We start from the raw sequence: 15,048 nt of genomic DNA, 5'->3' as shown, positions 1-15,048 counted from the left end.
CCCCTCTCCACCCCTGAAGCTCAGAGGACATTTCAAGAATGTTAGGATGATGAAAATTATGTGCTTTCTGACAGACCTAGCACTAGCAATTTAATATACTTTTTAATAGAATAGAATAGAATAGAATAGAATAGAATAGAATAGAATAGAATAGAATAGAATAGAATAGAATAGAATTTTATTGGCCAAGTGTGATTGGACACACAAGGAATTTGTCTTGGTGCATATGCTCTCAGTGTACATAAAAGAAAAGATACGTTCATCAAGGTACAACATTTACAACACAATTGATGATCAATATATCAATATAAATCATAAGGATTGCCAGCAACAAGTTATAGTCATACAGTCATAAGTGGAAAGAGATTGGTGATGGGAACTATGAAACGATTAATAGTAGTGCAGATTCAGTAAATAGTCTGACAGTGTTGAGGGAATTATTTGTTTAGCAGAGTGATGGCCTTCGGGAAAAAACTGTTCTTGTGTCTAGTTGTTCTGGTGTGCAGTGCTCTATAGCGTCGTTTTGAGGGTAGGAGTTGAAACAGTTTATGTCCAGGATGCGAGGGATCTGCAAATATTTTCACGGCTCTCTTCTTGATTCGTGCAGTATACAGGTCCTCAATGGAAGGCAGGTTGGTAGCAATTATTTTTTCTGCAGTTCTAATTATCCTCTGAAGTCTGTGTTTTTCTTGTTGGGTTGCAGAACCGAACCAGACAGTTATAGAGGTGCAAATGACAGACTCAATAATTCCTCTGTAGAACTATATATAATATATATATATATATATCTTTATATAATATCTTTATATATATATATATATCTTTATATATAATATATATATATATATCTTTAGTACATCTTCTTTGGAAGGAAACACAATGGAAGCAAGTGGGGAAAAACAATAGGATTATAAACATTATTATCCGAGCTTCTCTTGAAGTTATGGGCATGAGGCAAGATGATTGCGCCATAAAATCTCCTCTGGAAATATCCTGGCTATTATGAAAATGAAGCATTGATTCTTTAGCAGGCAAGGAATTTATCATCCTGTTAAAAACTGCAGAACTTGGCTGGGGGTAGATAAGATAATTGGGGGTCTCAGTCTGCTAAGATGACCTAGAAATAGCAGCTATTTTTAGGCATGGAACCAGGCAGTTGCCTCAGACCAATTATAGGTGTTGGTGTCTGTATATGCACACACACTCACAAGCAGATAAGCCATCCATGGTTTAAAGAGAGCCTTACGCTGTAAAGCAAATTACACTGATGGAAATATTCAAATCTGCAGTAACTTTGTATCTATCTGTTCTACATCTCCATCTTGTTCCATAGTTTAATACATTTGTACATTTTCAGTTGTCTGCAAAAAAACTGTTTAACAGTTAAAATGGCCCAAGAGAAAGCTCAAGCTCATCTTAAACTGAGCAATAGATCATTGACAAATAGTGAATAACTTGGGGAATATATTGTTGTTGTTAATTGCGAAGTCGTGTCCAACCCATTGTGACCCCATGGACCTTCCTGTCCTCTACCATCTACTGGAGTCCATTTAAGCTCACGTCTACTGCTTCAGTGACTCCATCCAGCCACCTCGTTCTCTGTCGTCTCCTTCTTTTTCCCTCAATCTTTCCCAGCATTAGGCTCTTCTCCAGTGAGTCCTTCCTTCTCATTAGGTGGCCAAAAGTATTCGAGTTTCATCTTCAGGATCTAGCCTTTTAAAGAGCAGTCAGGGTTGATCTCCTCTAGAACTGACTGGTTTGATCACCTTTTTCTTTCTTTAGACTTAAAAAAACAAATAAAGCTCAACTGAAGAAAATAAAATCTTGGTAGAGATCCGTATTATCTAACTATAGTACCAGAATGAACCAGCAGAGGGCAGGCTTCCACAAGAAATTTTCCCAAAGCCTAATTAGCTGAAAAGAATGTATGAGCCCAAAGCCTAATTAGCTGAAAAGAATCTCTCTTACTTTTTCTGAAGTTGAAAGAAAATGAGGAGCTACTTTAAGAGGCCATTGTTCTAAGTACTTTCTGTGGAGGAGGCTGATAGGATTTGGTGGCAACTAGGAACAGCAGAGCAAGATTTTACAAATATTAGTTAAAAATAACATGGCCTGGGAAAATGCCCCGATTTAAAATATCTCCTTCCTGGCTGCATTATAATCCAGGAAGGAATTATAAGGATTTTTGTTTTGCCAGTTTGCTTAGCAGCCTCACACAACATGTAGCTGTTGCTAAATAAGACAACAAATCAAAATGTTTTCAAAACTATAAAGGGATGGAAATGCACCAGTATGTACCCAGCCATCATATCTGAATGTCACATCTCCTCAGAAGCTTTGATTAACCAGGAGGAGCATGAATTTGAAAATAGGTATCCATTACAGTCCAAGGACCTCTCCACTTCCTACCAAGGAATGACTTGATCATCTTAAATAATACCCATGGCTAGAGATCTGTTGCAACTAACGACAACAAAGAGATCTGTGGACTCTTTGAGAGTAGTGAAGTACTCACATTTGCCACAAGGAAATCCTTAAAAAGACTCTTCTTAACTGTGCTTGGTTGTGTGTATTTTATTTATTTTTATTTATTTTTTCATCAAGCATGTATTTTATGACTGATATAAATGTAAGCATAATTATAAATGCATGAAAAGGATATGAATAAAAGAAAACATTAGGACAGGGATGGTAGGTACGCTGGTGCGCTTATGCATGCCCCTTACAGGCCTCTTAGGAATGTGATGAGGTCTACAGTAGACAGTCAGTTTTGGGGATTTGGGGAAGAAACCACAGAGTCAGGTAGTGTATTCCAGGCGTTGGCAACTCTGTTACTAAAGTTATATTTTCTGCAGTCTAGTTTGGATCGGTTTACCATGAGTTTGTATCTATTGTGTGCTCTTGTACTGTTTTGGTTGAAGCTGAAGTATTCATTGGCTGGTAGGACATTGTAGCAGATGATTTTATATACTATGCTTAGGTCAGACCGAAGACAGCAAAGTTCTAAGTTGTCCAAGCCCATAATTTCAAGTCTGGTGGCATAAGGTATTTTGTTGCGAGCAGAGGAGTGGAGGACTCTTCTTGTGAAATATCTCTGGACTTGTTCGATCGTATTAATCGAACAAGTGCCGAATCCAGACAGATGAGTTGTATTCAAGAATTGGTCTGGCAAAAGTTTTGTATGCCCTAGTTTGCAGTGCAATATTACCGGAAAAGAAGCTACGCAAGATTAGGTTAACAACTCTTAATGCTTTTGTAGCAATGCTGTTACAGTGAGCTCTGGCACTTAAATCGTTTGAGATGAGTACTCCAAGGTCTTTGACAGAGTGAGGGTCGTCTATTAGGTCGTATCCGTCCGGCTTGTATTTTGTGTTCTGAATTTTTTTTGCCAATGTGTACGACAGCATTTGTTGGTTGAGATTTGGAGTTGCCAATTGTTTGACTATTCTGACACATAGGCAAGGTCTTTCTGTAGAGTAGCAGTATTGTCAGTGGTGTTGAATAGTTTTACATCATCCGCAAAGAGAACGCAGTTGCTTATAATATTGCAAAGGTCATTTATATAAAGTATAAAGAGTGTGGGTCCTAAAACACTGCCTTTGGAGACACCGCTGTTAACAGATGCAGGGCTTGATAAGGCGTTCCCTATTTTGACTACTTGCTGCCTGTTTGATAGGAACACAGCTACCCACTTATGCAGGAATCCAGAAATGCCATAAGATTTTAGTTTTAGAAGTGTCTTGTCATATACCACTGAATTGAAGGCTTTACAGAAGTTTATATAAATTGCATCTATTGATTTACCCTGGTCAAGTTTTGAAGTCCATATGTTTTTGCAGTGTAATAGTTGCAGATTGCAGGACAATTTTTTTCTAAAGCCAAATTGCTTGTTAGTATTTAAGTAGGGAGTAATGGATTGGTTGATGATTGATGCCATGACTTTGCAGGTGACACAACATAATGAGATTGGTCTATAATTATCAACTAGGCTGGGGTCACCCTTTTTGAAGATAGGGATGACCATGGCTAGTGACCATAAGTTAGGTAAGGAGCTGGTTCTGAAAGATATTTCGTAGATTATGCTAAGTGGTTCTGCAATGGTGGTTGAGAGCTTCTTTAGGAAGTAGGCACATAATCCATCAGGACTAATTGCTTTTTTTTTTTTTTTGGTTAAGCTGCCATGTTTTTGCTGGCATTTCTTCTCCAGAACTTTTTCATAAATCTGAGGGTTTTCCATGATCCACGAATAATAAGAGTCAACACAGGTGCAACTCAGTCCAAAGTCTTCACTATTACTCAGGAGCGTCTCAGCTGAATTATACACCAGAACTTCAAGGAAACCCTAAGCTTTCTCTGAAACCCTGCTTGGTCTATAAGGCACCTGGGCTGGACTGATCAAGCAGGTCTGGTGATGACACCAAGCTGGCAGGAATAGCCAACACTCCAGAAGATAGGCTCAAGTTACAGAAAGATCTTGACAGACTTGAACATTGGGCGCTATCTAACAAAATGAAATTCAACAGTGAAAAAAGTAAGGTTCTACATTTAGGCCAAAAAAACAAAATGCACCAGTACCGTATATGTGGTACCTTGCTCAATAGTAGTACCTGTGAGAGGGATCTTGGAGTCCTAGTGGATAACCATTTAGATATGAGCCAGCAGTGTGCAGCAACTGTTAAAAAAGCCAACACAGTTCTGGGCTGCATAAACAGAGGGATAGAATCAAGATCACGTGAAGTGTTAGTACCACTTTATAATGCCTTGGTAAGGCCACACTTGGAATATTGCATCCAGTTTTGGTCGCCACGATGTAAAAAAGATGTTGAGACTCTAGAAAGAGTGCAGAGAAGAGCAACAAAGATGATTAGGGCACTGGAGGATAAAACATATGAAGAACGGTTGCAGGAACTGGGTATATCTAGTTTAACAAAAAGAAGGACTAGGGGAGACATGATAGCTGTGTTCCAATATCTCAGGGGCTGCCACAAAGAAGAGGGAGTCGGGCTGTTCTCCAAAGCACCTGAGGGTAGAACAAGAAGCAATGGGTGGAAACTGATCAAAGAAAGAAGCAACTTAGAACTAAGGAGAAATTTCCTGACAGTTAGAACAATTAATAAGTGGAACGACTTGCCTTCAGAAGTTGTGAATGCTCCAACACTGGAAATTTTTAAGAAAATGTTGGATAACCATCTGACTGAGATGGTGTAGGGTTTCCTGCCTGGGCAGGGGGTTGGACTAGAAGGCCTCCAAGGTCCCTTATAACTCTGATGTTATGTTATGTTATGTTATGTTATGTCTTTTCTCCTTTTAGCAGAAGTTAGCAACAGAGAACTCCAAAGCTAACAGGAAGTGATCTGTCCAAGGCTAATAGTAACACTACCCAATTCCAGGACGCTTTGGTACTACCAGAGGTGGGTTTAAGCAGGTTCTGACCAGTTCTGGAGAACCGGTAGCAGAAATTTTGAGTAGTTCAGAGAACCGGTAGTAAAAATTCTGACTGGCCCCGCCCCCATCTATTCTCTGCCTCCCGAGTCCCAGCTGATTGGGAGGAAATGGGGATTTTGCAGTATCCTTCCCCTGGATTGGGGAGGGAATGGAGATTTACAGTATCCTTCCCCTGTCATGCCCACCAAGCCATGCCCACAGAACCGGTAGTAAAAAAATTTGAAACCCGCCACTGGGTACTACCTGAGATAAAAACCAGAAGTCGTGTGTGGCAGAAGCATGCATGCACACACACACACTCGCCTTATTCTTTACAGTTGGTACTTCAGATGTGAGAAGGTCCCCCTCCCTGCAGTGAGAGAAGGGTTTTTCCTGTCCCTTGTGATTCACTTGGGTAAATCAGGTAGAGAATTGGGAAGGGAAGTAAATGAAGGTAATGGGGAGAAGGAATTGTTTCTATTCATGTTGTAGTGAGAAAGTTGAAATAACTGAGGGAAATTGAGGAGGTCTGCCAGATGGATGTGTATTGTAATTGCAAGCCAGGTCTTACTAGTGTTACCTGACACTAGTGGAGTGGAGTGGAAGGGGGAGCTAGGCAGTTCAGGGGAGTGAAGATAATAGGGAGGAAAATAGTTATGGCAGGAAGAGGGACATACAATGTGAGATGGAAGAAAAAGAAATTGAGTATCTGGTACCAATCTAATTTCAGGCCCCTGTCTCAGCTCATGAACAAGGGATTCAGATCACTTGGGTATCCTTGTTTCTGCTTAATGGTTCTGAATGCTAAGTATATCTGTAATAAATTTAATCTTATATACAATTTAATTGTGGATAAGAGATCAGATCTTGTGTGCACTATTGAGACCTGGCTGAATAAGATGTGAGGAGTCTCCATTATGGACATCTATCCAGTCAGATTTCATATAATTATCAGTCCTGATTTCAGAATAAGGGAGATAGCCTGAAAATTGTTTATCATGAGACTCTGGTCTTTGCAAGATCATTTTTCTTCAGGAGGCCAGATACAGTGGTGGGATTCAAATAATTTAACAACCGGTTCTCTGCCCTAATTATTTCTTCCAACAACCAGTTCTCCAAACTGCTCAGAAAGTTAACAACCGGCTCTCCAGAAGTGATGCGAACTGGCTGAATCCCACCACTGGCCAGATATGAGTGGTTTGATCACATTGCAGTAGATTTATCCAGGGTGTTAGTTTTGGGCAGTTTTAGTCTCCCTTCTCTGACATCTGAGATGGCTTCAGAATTCATGTCCATAATAATAACAACCATGGTTTTGCTTAGGTTGTCACTGGTACAACCCATGTAGCTGACCATCTACCTGGCTTTTATTTTAGAGCAGTTGAGGTAAGATCTAGTATTGGGAGACCTTTTCCTTACTCACTTGTTATGGACACTTCATCCTGTCTGTAAGGTTAACTGGAGAGACTCATCCTTGCAGATAGGAACTGCCAATTACAATATTGGGCCTGCCCCAGATTTTGATGGACCTGGAGAAATTCCAGACAGCATTTGGGTAATTTCTTAGAGATCCACCAGAGGGCCTCTGGTGGCTCAGACTGCTAAGACAGTCTGTTATTAACACAGCTGCTTGCAATTACTGCAGGTTCAAGTCCCACCAGGCCCAAGGTTGACTCAGCCTTCCATCCTTTATAAGGTAGGTAAAATGAGGACCCAGATTGTTGGGGGCAATTAAGTTGACTTTGTATATAATATACAAATGGATGAAGACTATTGCTAACATAGTGTAAGCCGCCCTGAGTCTTCGGAGAAGGGCGGGATATAAATGCAAATAAAAAAAAAAAAGATCAGGAGAGTAGGTCTTTTAAATGGCTTGTCTGGAATGTGAGAATGATTAGGGTACTGGACAGATTGAGCAGCTTTTCACTGCTTGTCAATCTTAGATTGTTCTTTGATTCTTTGAGGTGCTTTGGGAGATGAAATGAGTGAATAGGTACATGAGAAATGATTCTAACTGGACTTGTATAGAGCTTAAATTAGAGCTTTTTTATTTATGGTGGTAAAGGTGGGTCTGTGGGAATATTTTTCAGTCCTCATTGTATTTGCAGATAGTTAGCTTGATGTACTCATTGGTATGTTTCAAACCCTTCTTGGCTGGCAAACTCTATTGAGATAAGTTCTAATTGTCTGACCAAACGCTGTATGGTTAAAATAACTCATATTAATTCTGAATAAAAAGTTGAGTGCCTAGAAGCCAAAGAAGTGACAGAATGATGTTTGCAGTGTTATTTGAAAATTTTAGAGCCTGTAGATCTCAAAAGGTAAAAAAACATATGGGCTAAACTTCATCCCATCTAGCTAACTAAATTTTGAAATAGCTGACATAAAGGAACTAAACTTGGTACCCCGTGAGCATCACAGTTTAGTGGAGATTTGAATACTAGTCTTCCCAGTCCCAACTGAGTTGTCAATGCTTGCTCTATTGTTTGAGTATTGCAGATGTATAATATATCTCCAATGTCTTTTTCCTTCCTTCCCTCCTTTTCTGCAGACTTCACATATAATTTGTCTTCTCAGCCTGAACTGTTAAGGATGGCCAACTTCACCAATGGCAACTTCACCAAGGAAAACACCGCTAAGTATAAAATTGTGGAAATGATTTTCATAGTTACCGTAACTGGGTCACTTAGTCTTGTCACTGTGGTTGGAAATATCTTGGTCATGCTGTCCATCAAAGTGAACCGCCAACTTCAGACTGTCAACAACTATTTCCTCTTTAGCTTGGCCTGTGCTGACTTGATAATTGGCATCTTCTCAATGAATCTCTACACCGTGTATATAGTCAAGGGCTATTGGCCGCTTGGGGCTGTAGTATGTGACCTCTGGCTGGCGCTGGACTATGTAGTGAGTAATGCCTCTGTCATGAACTTACTCATCATCAGTTTTGACCGCTATTTCTGTGTTACCAAACCACTGACCTACCCAGCTAGGCGGACAACCAAAATGGCAGGACTGATGATTGCAGTTGCTTGGATATTATCCTTTATCCTCTGGGCACCTGCCATATTGTTTTGGCAGTTCATTGTCGGAGAGAGGACAGTACCAGAAGGACAGTGTTACATTCAGTTCCTTTCCAATCCGGCTGTAACCTTCGGCACAGCCATTGCTGCTTTCTACCTCCCAGTGGTTATCATGACTGTGCTATACATCCACATCTCATTGGCCAGCCGGAGCCGTGTGAGAAGGCACAAACCAGAGAGCAAGAAAGAGAAGCGGACTAAACCACTCAGCTTTCTGAAAAGTCCTCTGGTCAAGCAGAATAACAACAATTCTCCCAAGAAAGTGGTGGAGGTGAAGGAGGAAGCAAAAAATGGGAAAGTAGAACAGCAGCCCTTGCAACCATCTGAAACTACTGGCCACCAAGAGGAGAAAGAAACCTCTAATGAATCCAGCACGGTAAGCATCACCCAGACGAATAAAGAGAAACAGGGGCTGGAGATTGTACCAGTTGATACAGGCGAGAGCCCTGCCCATCCTCGGATCAACCCTGCCTCTAAGTGGTCCAAAATTAAGATAGTCACTAAACAAACTGGGACTGAATGTGTCACTGCCATTGAGATTGTCGCAGAGAAAGAAGCCCGTTCCACCCCAATTACCTTATCAAACAGCCGTCCAGCTAACGTTGCCAGGAAATTTGCCAGCATTGCCAGGAGTCAGGTTAGGAAGAAGCGACAAATGGCAGCTCGAGAGAAGAAAGTGACCAGAACCATTTTTGCCATCTTGTTGGCTTTCATTTTGACATGGACACCTTACAACGTGATGGTCCTCATTAATACTTTCTGTGATTATTGTGTTCCTGAAACAGTCTGGTCCATTGGGTACTGGTTGTGCTATGTCAACAGCACCATCAACCCAGCTTGTTATGCCCTTTGCAATGCTACCTTCAAGAAAACCTTTAAGCATCTTCTTATGTGTCAGTACAGGAACATTGGTACCGCGAGATAATCTGGATTTGGGGGAAGACTCAGCAATGGGGTCTTGTGTGGAGATTTATTATTCTCCAACCAGAATAACTCTATTATTCTTACTCATACCATTCATTACTAGATGGAGCCTTTCACCAAATGCAGAATCAGATCTAGTGAAAACATATGATTTCAATATACTTGGCTCTTGAATATTCACCAAGAAATAGACAGATCTTCCACCCAGATGATTCTCTTGACTGTGCTTCTTCAGAAAACAAAGAAGAAGGAAGTTAGGGATTAGATGTGGTGAAGCCTCACAGTATCACCAGACAGACGTAACAGGCCATGCTCTTTTGCCCTGCTGCTCTTGAAATACCATAAACTGTCAGGATCTTCTAATTTCTGTCTGACTAAACTAGGATGCCTCTGTTGGTGGCTAGGTGGTACATGAAATGCAACAAAAAAGATCCTTCTTTCCTTGGATGCATGGCTGGCTTTAAACGTGTGTGTACAGAATGAGACAGAAAGAGTAGCAAGGGACAACAGGGTTAATTAATTAAACAGTGAAAATGAAAACAAAAATATATTGTTTCAGCGCCAGTCATCAAGCTGTATCGATTTCTATTTGTAGGCTCTAGGATTTTGTCTAGTTGAATTTCCAGTGTCCCAGATGCAAGGGACTTGTTCCTCTCAGGGAATATATCAGCTGCTGGATAGACCTGTCCGCTTCATAGGCTTCTCAAGGACCTTACCAAATCTGCCTCAACTTCATTTCTCCATGGCAGGCTGTTGGGCCAAACAGACTTCTTTCAGGATGGGTTGAATGCCGCCTCAAATTGTTTTGAAAAAACAAAAAAACATGGATATCACATGGATACTCAAAGTCAGTTCTACAACATTTTGGGTCATGTCAGTGGTGAAATCCATTTCTTTTACTACTGGTTCTGTGGGCGTGGCTTGGTGGGTGTGGTGTGGCTTGGTGGGCGTGGCTTGGTGGGCGTGGCAGGGGAAGGATATTGCAAACTCTCCATTCCCACCCCACTTTGGAGCCAGCCAGAGGTGGTATTTGCCAGTTCTCCAAACTGCTCAAAATTTCTGCTACCGGTTTTCTAGAACCTGTCAGAACCTGCTGGATTTCACCCCTGGGTCATGTGCCAAAGTTGTCTAAAGTTATTAATCTCAAAGGTAAGCATGGTGTCCTTGGAGCAGTGGAAGCTCAACTGCAAACAAAGCAACCATAATGGTGGAAGAAGATCTCTACGCTGGCATGTCTTTCTAAGAGAGTCTTTAAAGCCCTTCATTTTTGTTCCTTTTAAAATTATGTCACCATGCATACCAAGTCCCCCTTGACATATTCATTTAAGTATCATTTCTTTTTATGTACTTAATTTTTTTTTAAATTGATACTAGGTTCTGAAGCAGGCTGTGGCGGAGAAAAACGACGAGTGGCTGTCCCACTTGTTTCTGCATTATGAATTTGAGGGCACACTAAGAAGATACTCACGAGCTTTGTAAATGAGCATTGCCTTCCTTCTAGTCAGTGTTGTCATAGATCCCTCAGCATGTGGGTTCCAGTGTACATATGCAGCCTAAATCCCAGAATACTCATGTTCCGTGTAGACCCATTAAATTGCTCAGTATCTCTGGCACCCTCAGGAACATATTAGAGCAGAGTATAATCAGTGATCCAATGTTTCCTGGGTTGGTTGGAGTGACCATGGCTATAGACCTCTCTATTTCGTGGCTAAGGGCTCTCAGTTTAAGAGATGCCCTTACATTTGGCCAAAGGCTCCTGCTTCATGTGGCTGTAGAGGCAGCTAGGCTGCCACTGCCTTTCACATAATTTGCATAATGTTGCCCAAAATGCCTTGCCGCGTTTTTTTAAAGATTAATTTATTAATTTATTTGTTACAACTACAGAACCACTTAAACAAATAAAATAATTGAACTACATATAGCATACCTTTGGGTCAATCTTTTTTCAGCAAGTTGCAAATATTCTTCTCCTCCACAGAGAATCATTTAAGATATTAGGGATTAAACTTGAAACTCTCTCAAGATTTTGTGAATTAAGAGGTCTCGTGAAAAAACTCAAAATGAACTAGGGGGTGTTCCCCAATCTAGTGGCCTCTGGATCTGTTGACCAGAATTCCTAGCCAATTCAATGTATTCCAAGGGAATCAAATTGGAAAACTTCCAATTAAGAATATTTTAAATAACTGTTAGGATGATATAATAGATCTTTTGTAAATTTAATCAAGTTGTAAAGCTATATAACATGTAAAATAAAGTTACAGTAATCTAGAATAAGAAATAGTTATTAAGATGTTTAAAGATTACTTGCTCAGAATTAACTTATCCTAAAATACCATTTTGGAACTAGAATGACTTAATAGGAAATTAAGAGTGCACTGTCACATAGCTGTATTCCCACAATAAACTAAGATAATTTTGACAGGCCTAGCACCTCATTGGAATCTGGACTATAGGTTAAATTGTGGTTAAGGAGTACGTTAACCACAATGTTTTGTTAACCTTCTTTCCTTGTGTTTTCTGGACCTATACATCAAGATTAACTGTTGTAAACTTTGGTTCTGGACTCCGCACTAAGAGGTGACTAGGATGGTTGCAAAATGGGACTATACAAGTTGCATTCGCATATTTTAACAAAATAGTTAAAGCAAACATTTCAATTGGTTAGACACTGTCCAGGTAGTTGTGATATCTTTTATAGCAATAGCACTTAGGCTTATATATTTCTTCAAAGTTCTTTGTAGCACTCTCTAAGTGGTTTACAAATGTCAGCATATTGTCCCCAACAATCTGGGTCTTCATTTTACTCACCTTGGAGGGATGAAGGATGAGTCAATCGTGAGCTGGTCAGAATTGAATCCTGGCAGTGGGCAAATATCCTATCTATTAATACTGTTTTAATGCCTCCAAAATGCCTGCTAACTAGCAAAGCAAGAGTGGTCCATATTGACCCCTAAGCAATGCTTATCATGTTGTGTGAAAACATTTGCATCTCTGCTGTAGTTAAGTATGAAAAATTCCTCCATTAACTCACCATCAATCCTTTCATACCAACTTCTTCCCACTTATTTGTTCTAGAGACCAAAGATAGTTCTTTAATGAGACAAAATGAGGTGGCCATTTGGAATGGCAGATAGAGGGTACAGCAGCAGCAGAACCAGGCATGCCAATGAAATGAGGATGTCATTTTAGCCTTGCCCCAGGGTACATTTCTTCAGCCAAGCTTTAAGAATATAGAATCCTAGGACTAGAAGGAGCCTTGGTGGCCTTGTCTACTCTCTGGCCAAGGCAGTAGCCTTATACCAGGTTAGACAAATGGTAGTCCAATATTTTGTTGAAAATTAGTATTTTCACTAAAATACAATTTAACAAGGTTTTTTTTTTTTACAAGGATTGGGTTTTTGTTTGATTTAAAAACTTTTAAAACTGGCTCAGATATAATTTTCCTTTAAAGGAAAAGAAGGTTATCATTCAGATAATTAACGATCAGTCAAATGGGGTAAATCCTAAATGCTGAACAAGATCATAATAAGGTATAATCACATGATTAATTGCAAATTTCCATCTGGAACAAACGTTTCCCTTCTTGACCCCCATGTGGCTGCCTTAATAAGAAGCAATGGGCTTAAACAGATGCATGCCTCGAGGTTCTTTTTCTGTTATTTAAAAGTAAGGCAAATCTATAGCCCTGCAGACTTTTATTATTCTGATACCAGGTCAGGGAGGTCAAATTGTTGCATCCTGGAAAGTCCCTGGAGGACTCAATTGAAAGGTAGCTTTAATCAAGAAGGGCGACGAGCATTGCCAAGCAGTGATAACTACATAGCCAATGAATGAGTTTTCTTTCCTGGGCCAACAGGGACTCCTGATGGATGAAGCAATAAAGAACAGAGCAGCAGTGAGCTTTTGCAGTGCCCTGTAATCAAGCTCTGAATTCCTAGGGCTGAATGCTAAGCATAGAGGTAAAAAAACATAGAGCCTTGAAACAAGAAAGCTAGTTGCAGGCAAGGAGACCTCAGTATATAACTTGGTTTAACGTGGGGATAGGTTGGAGATGCCAGGTAAGTTAAGAAAGGTGTGTGACTCCATGGCATTCAAAATAGTTGTTTTCTTTTATTCAGGCTGGAATTATTACAAAACTAAAACTTGATGCCAGCAATATGTTTTCATTGGCATTAATTAACCTAATTAACATCAAGCATTCAAAGATTCATTAAAATGTTTCCTGCAAGTTTAAATGCAAAATGCCAGGCCTTGCACCAACAGAACTTACCATAATTGAAAGCCACCTTCCTCTTTCTCATGTTAGTCATCCAAGACAGGGGTCTCCAACCTTGGCAACTTTAAGCCTGGTGGACTTCAACTCCCAGAACCCCCCAGCCAGCAAAACTTTGCTGGCTAGGGGGTTCTGGGAGTTGAAGTCTGCCAGGCTTAAAGTTACCAAGTTGGAGACCCCTGATCTAAGAGGTGTTTCCCCCCCCCCCCCAACATTCATATGCTATATAACAAAGTTCTCAAGTTGATTTACAATTAAAAAGGGCTTTTGTTTATTGGAAATTGGAATGGGACTCCTCAAGACTCTAATATTCTGAGAAAGACACATGGAAGAAAATGATCTTTCTAGTAACCTGGTTCAAAGCTATTTGTAGCTTTAAGGAACTTCAGACCAACTTATTAAACAAGACCCAGAAGCAGATCGGGACCAAAGCAGCTGGGGAAGCACCAACATAATTAGGTTGAAATGTCCAGTTGTCAGTGTCATTGTGACCCCTGTTTTGGATTAACAGAACTGAATACAAAGGGAATTGTATCCACAATTCATTGTCACAGGGCATGTTACTACAGCATGCAAACATAGTAAAGCTATTTTTATTTGGATAAGAGCAAATCAGCCAAAGCTGTTAAAAGATTTATTTATTTCCCACCTTGTTATTTTTATAAATAACTCATGGCAGCGAACACACACAATACTCCTATTTTCCTGACAACCACCACTCTGTGAGTTAAGTAGGACCAACCCCTAACCTTCTAAGGAAATTGTTGGCTCAATAACTAAAACCCATATGTCAACGGTATTGTACTGCAACCAAAACAAAATGGAAACATTTTCTTTGCTAGAGAAGCTGCCAATTAACAATATTTCCATCTTGTGTGGACTAACACAGGATCCTCAGCAGTAATATATATTCCAAATATTGCTGTTTTGAAATAAGAGTACGGAGGATATAATATACATCACCTTAATGATGACTGGGTAATTCTAGATGTTTTAAATCACAGATGGGATCTTGCATAAGTTTTAGGGTATATCTGTGTAAAAGATCTGTGCCATTTCTCATCCACCTTGGAATTAATCTGATTGCATGATGTTGAGCGGTTTTTATTGCGAAGTTAATTTGTTCTCCTGATTCTTATGGTTGATTTGAAACCAAAGCACAGCAGGTTTTTTTTTCAGACACGCTGCAGTTCTGTGGAGCTAATGTGTGGGTCACTTTTTCACTAGTGGGATCTGTTGACTCATTCCAAGATTCTCTTCTGCACTGTCTGCACCTCAAAGCTATACAAGTTCAATATCCTGGAGATTGCTCATATTATTTAGGACTTAGTCATTCTTTCCTGAACA

At 40.1% G+C, this 15,048-nt stretch overlaps 1 protein-coding gene across 1 annotated transcript; it reads left to right on the top strand.

Moving 5' to 3' along the window:
* The first annotated feature begins 5,312 nt into the window (after window positions 1-5,312).
* CHRM4 (cholinergic receptor muscarinic 4) lies at window positions 5,313-9,429 on the top strand. The gene is made up of 2 exons (XM_058165310.1): window positions 5,313-5,411; window positions 7,976-9,429. The coding sequence occupies exon 2, from the start codon at window positions 8,017-8,019 to the stop codon at window positions 9,427-9,429; it is 1,413 nt and encodes a 470-aa protein (XP_058021293.1). The 5' UTR covers window positions 5,313-5,411; window positions 7,976-8,016.
* Window positions 9,430-15,048: the final 5,619 nt, after the last annotated feature.

This window comes from Ahaetulla prasina, chromosome 1 (assembly GCF_028640845.1).
Source record: "Ahaetulla prasina isolate Xishuangbanna chromosome 1, ASM2864084v1, whole genome shotgun sequence".
In the NCBI taxonomy this organism is placed as follows: domain Eukaryota; kingdom Metazoa; phylum Chordata; class Lepidosauria; order Squamata; family Colubridae; genus Ahaetulla; species Ahaetulla prasina.
Note: the sequence above shows the minus strand (reverse complement) of the source record. Positions and strands in the feature narration are given on the sequence as shown.

Bases quoted from the DNA above. Each gene is read 5' to 3' on its own strand.
- CHRM4 (XM_058165310.1), top strand. From the start codon at position 8,017: ATGGCCAACTTCACCAATGGCAACTTCACCAAGGAAAACACCGCTAAG.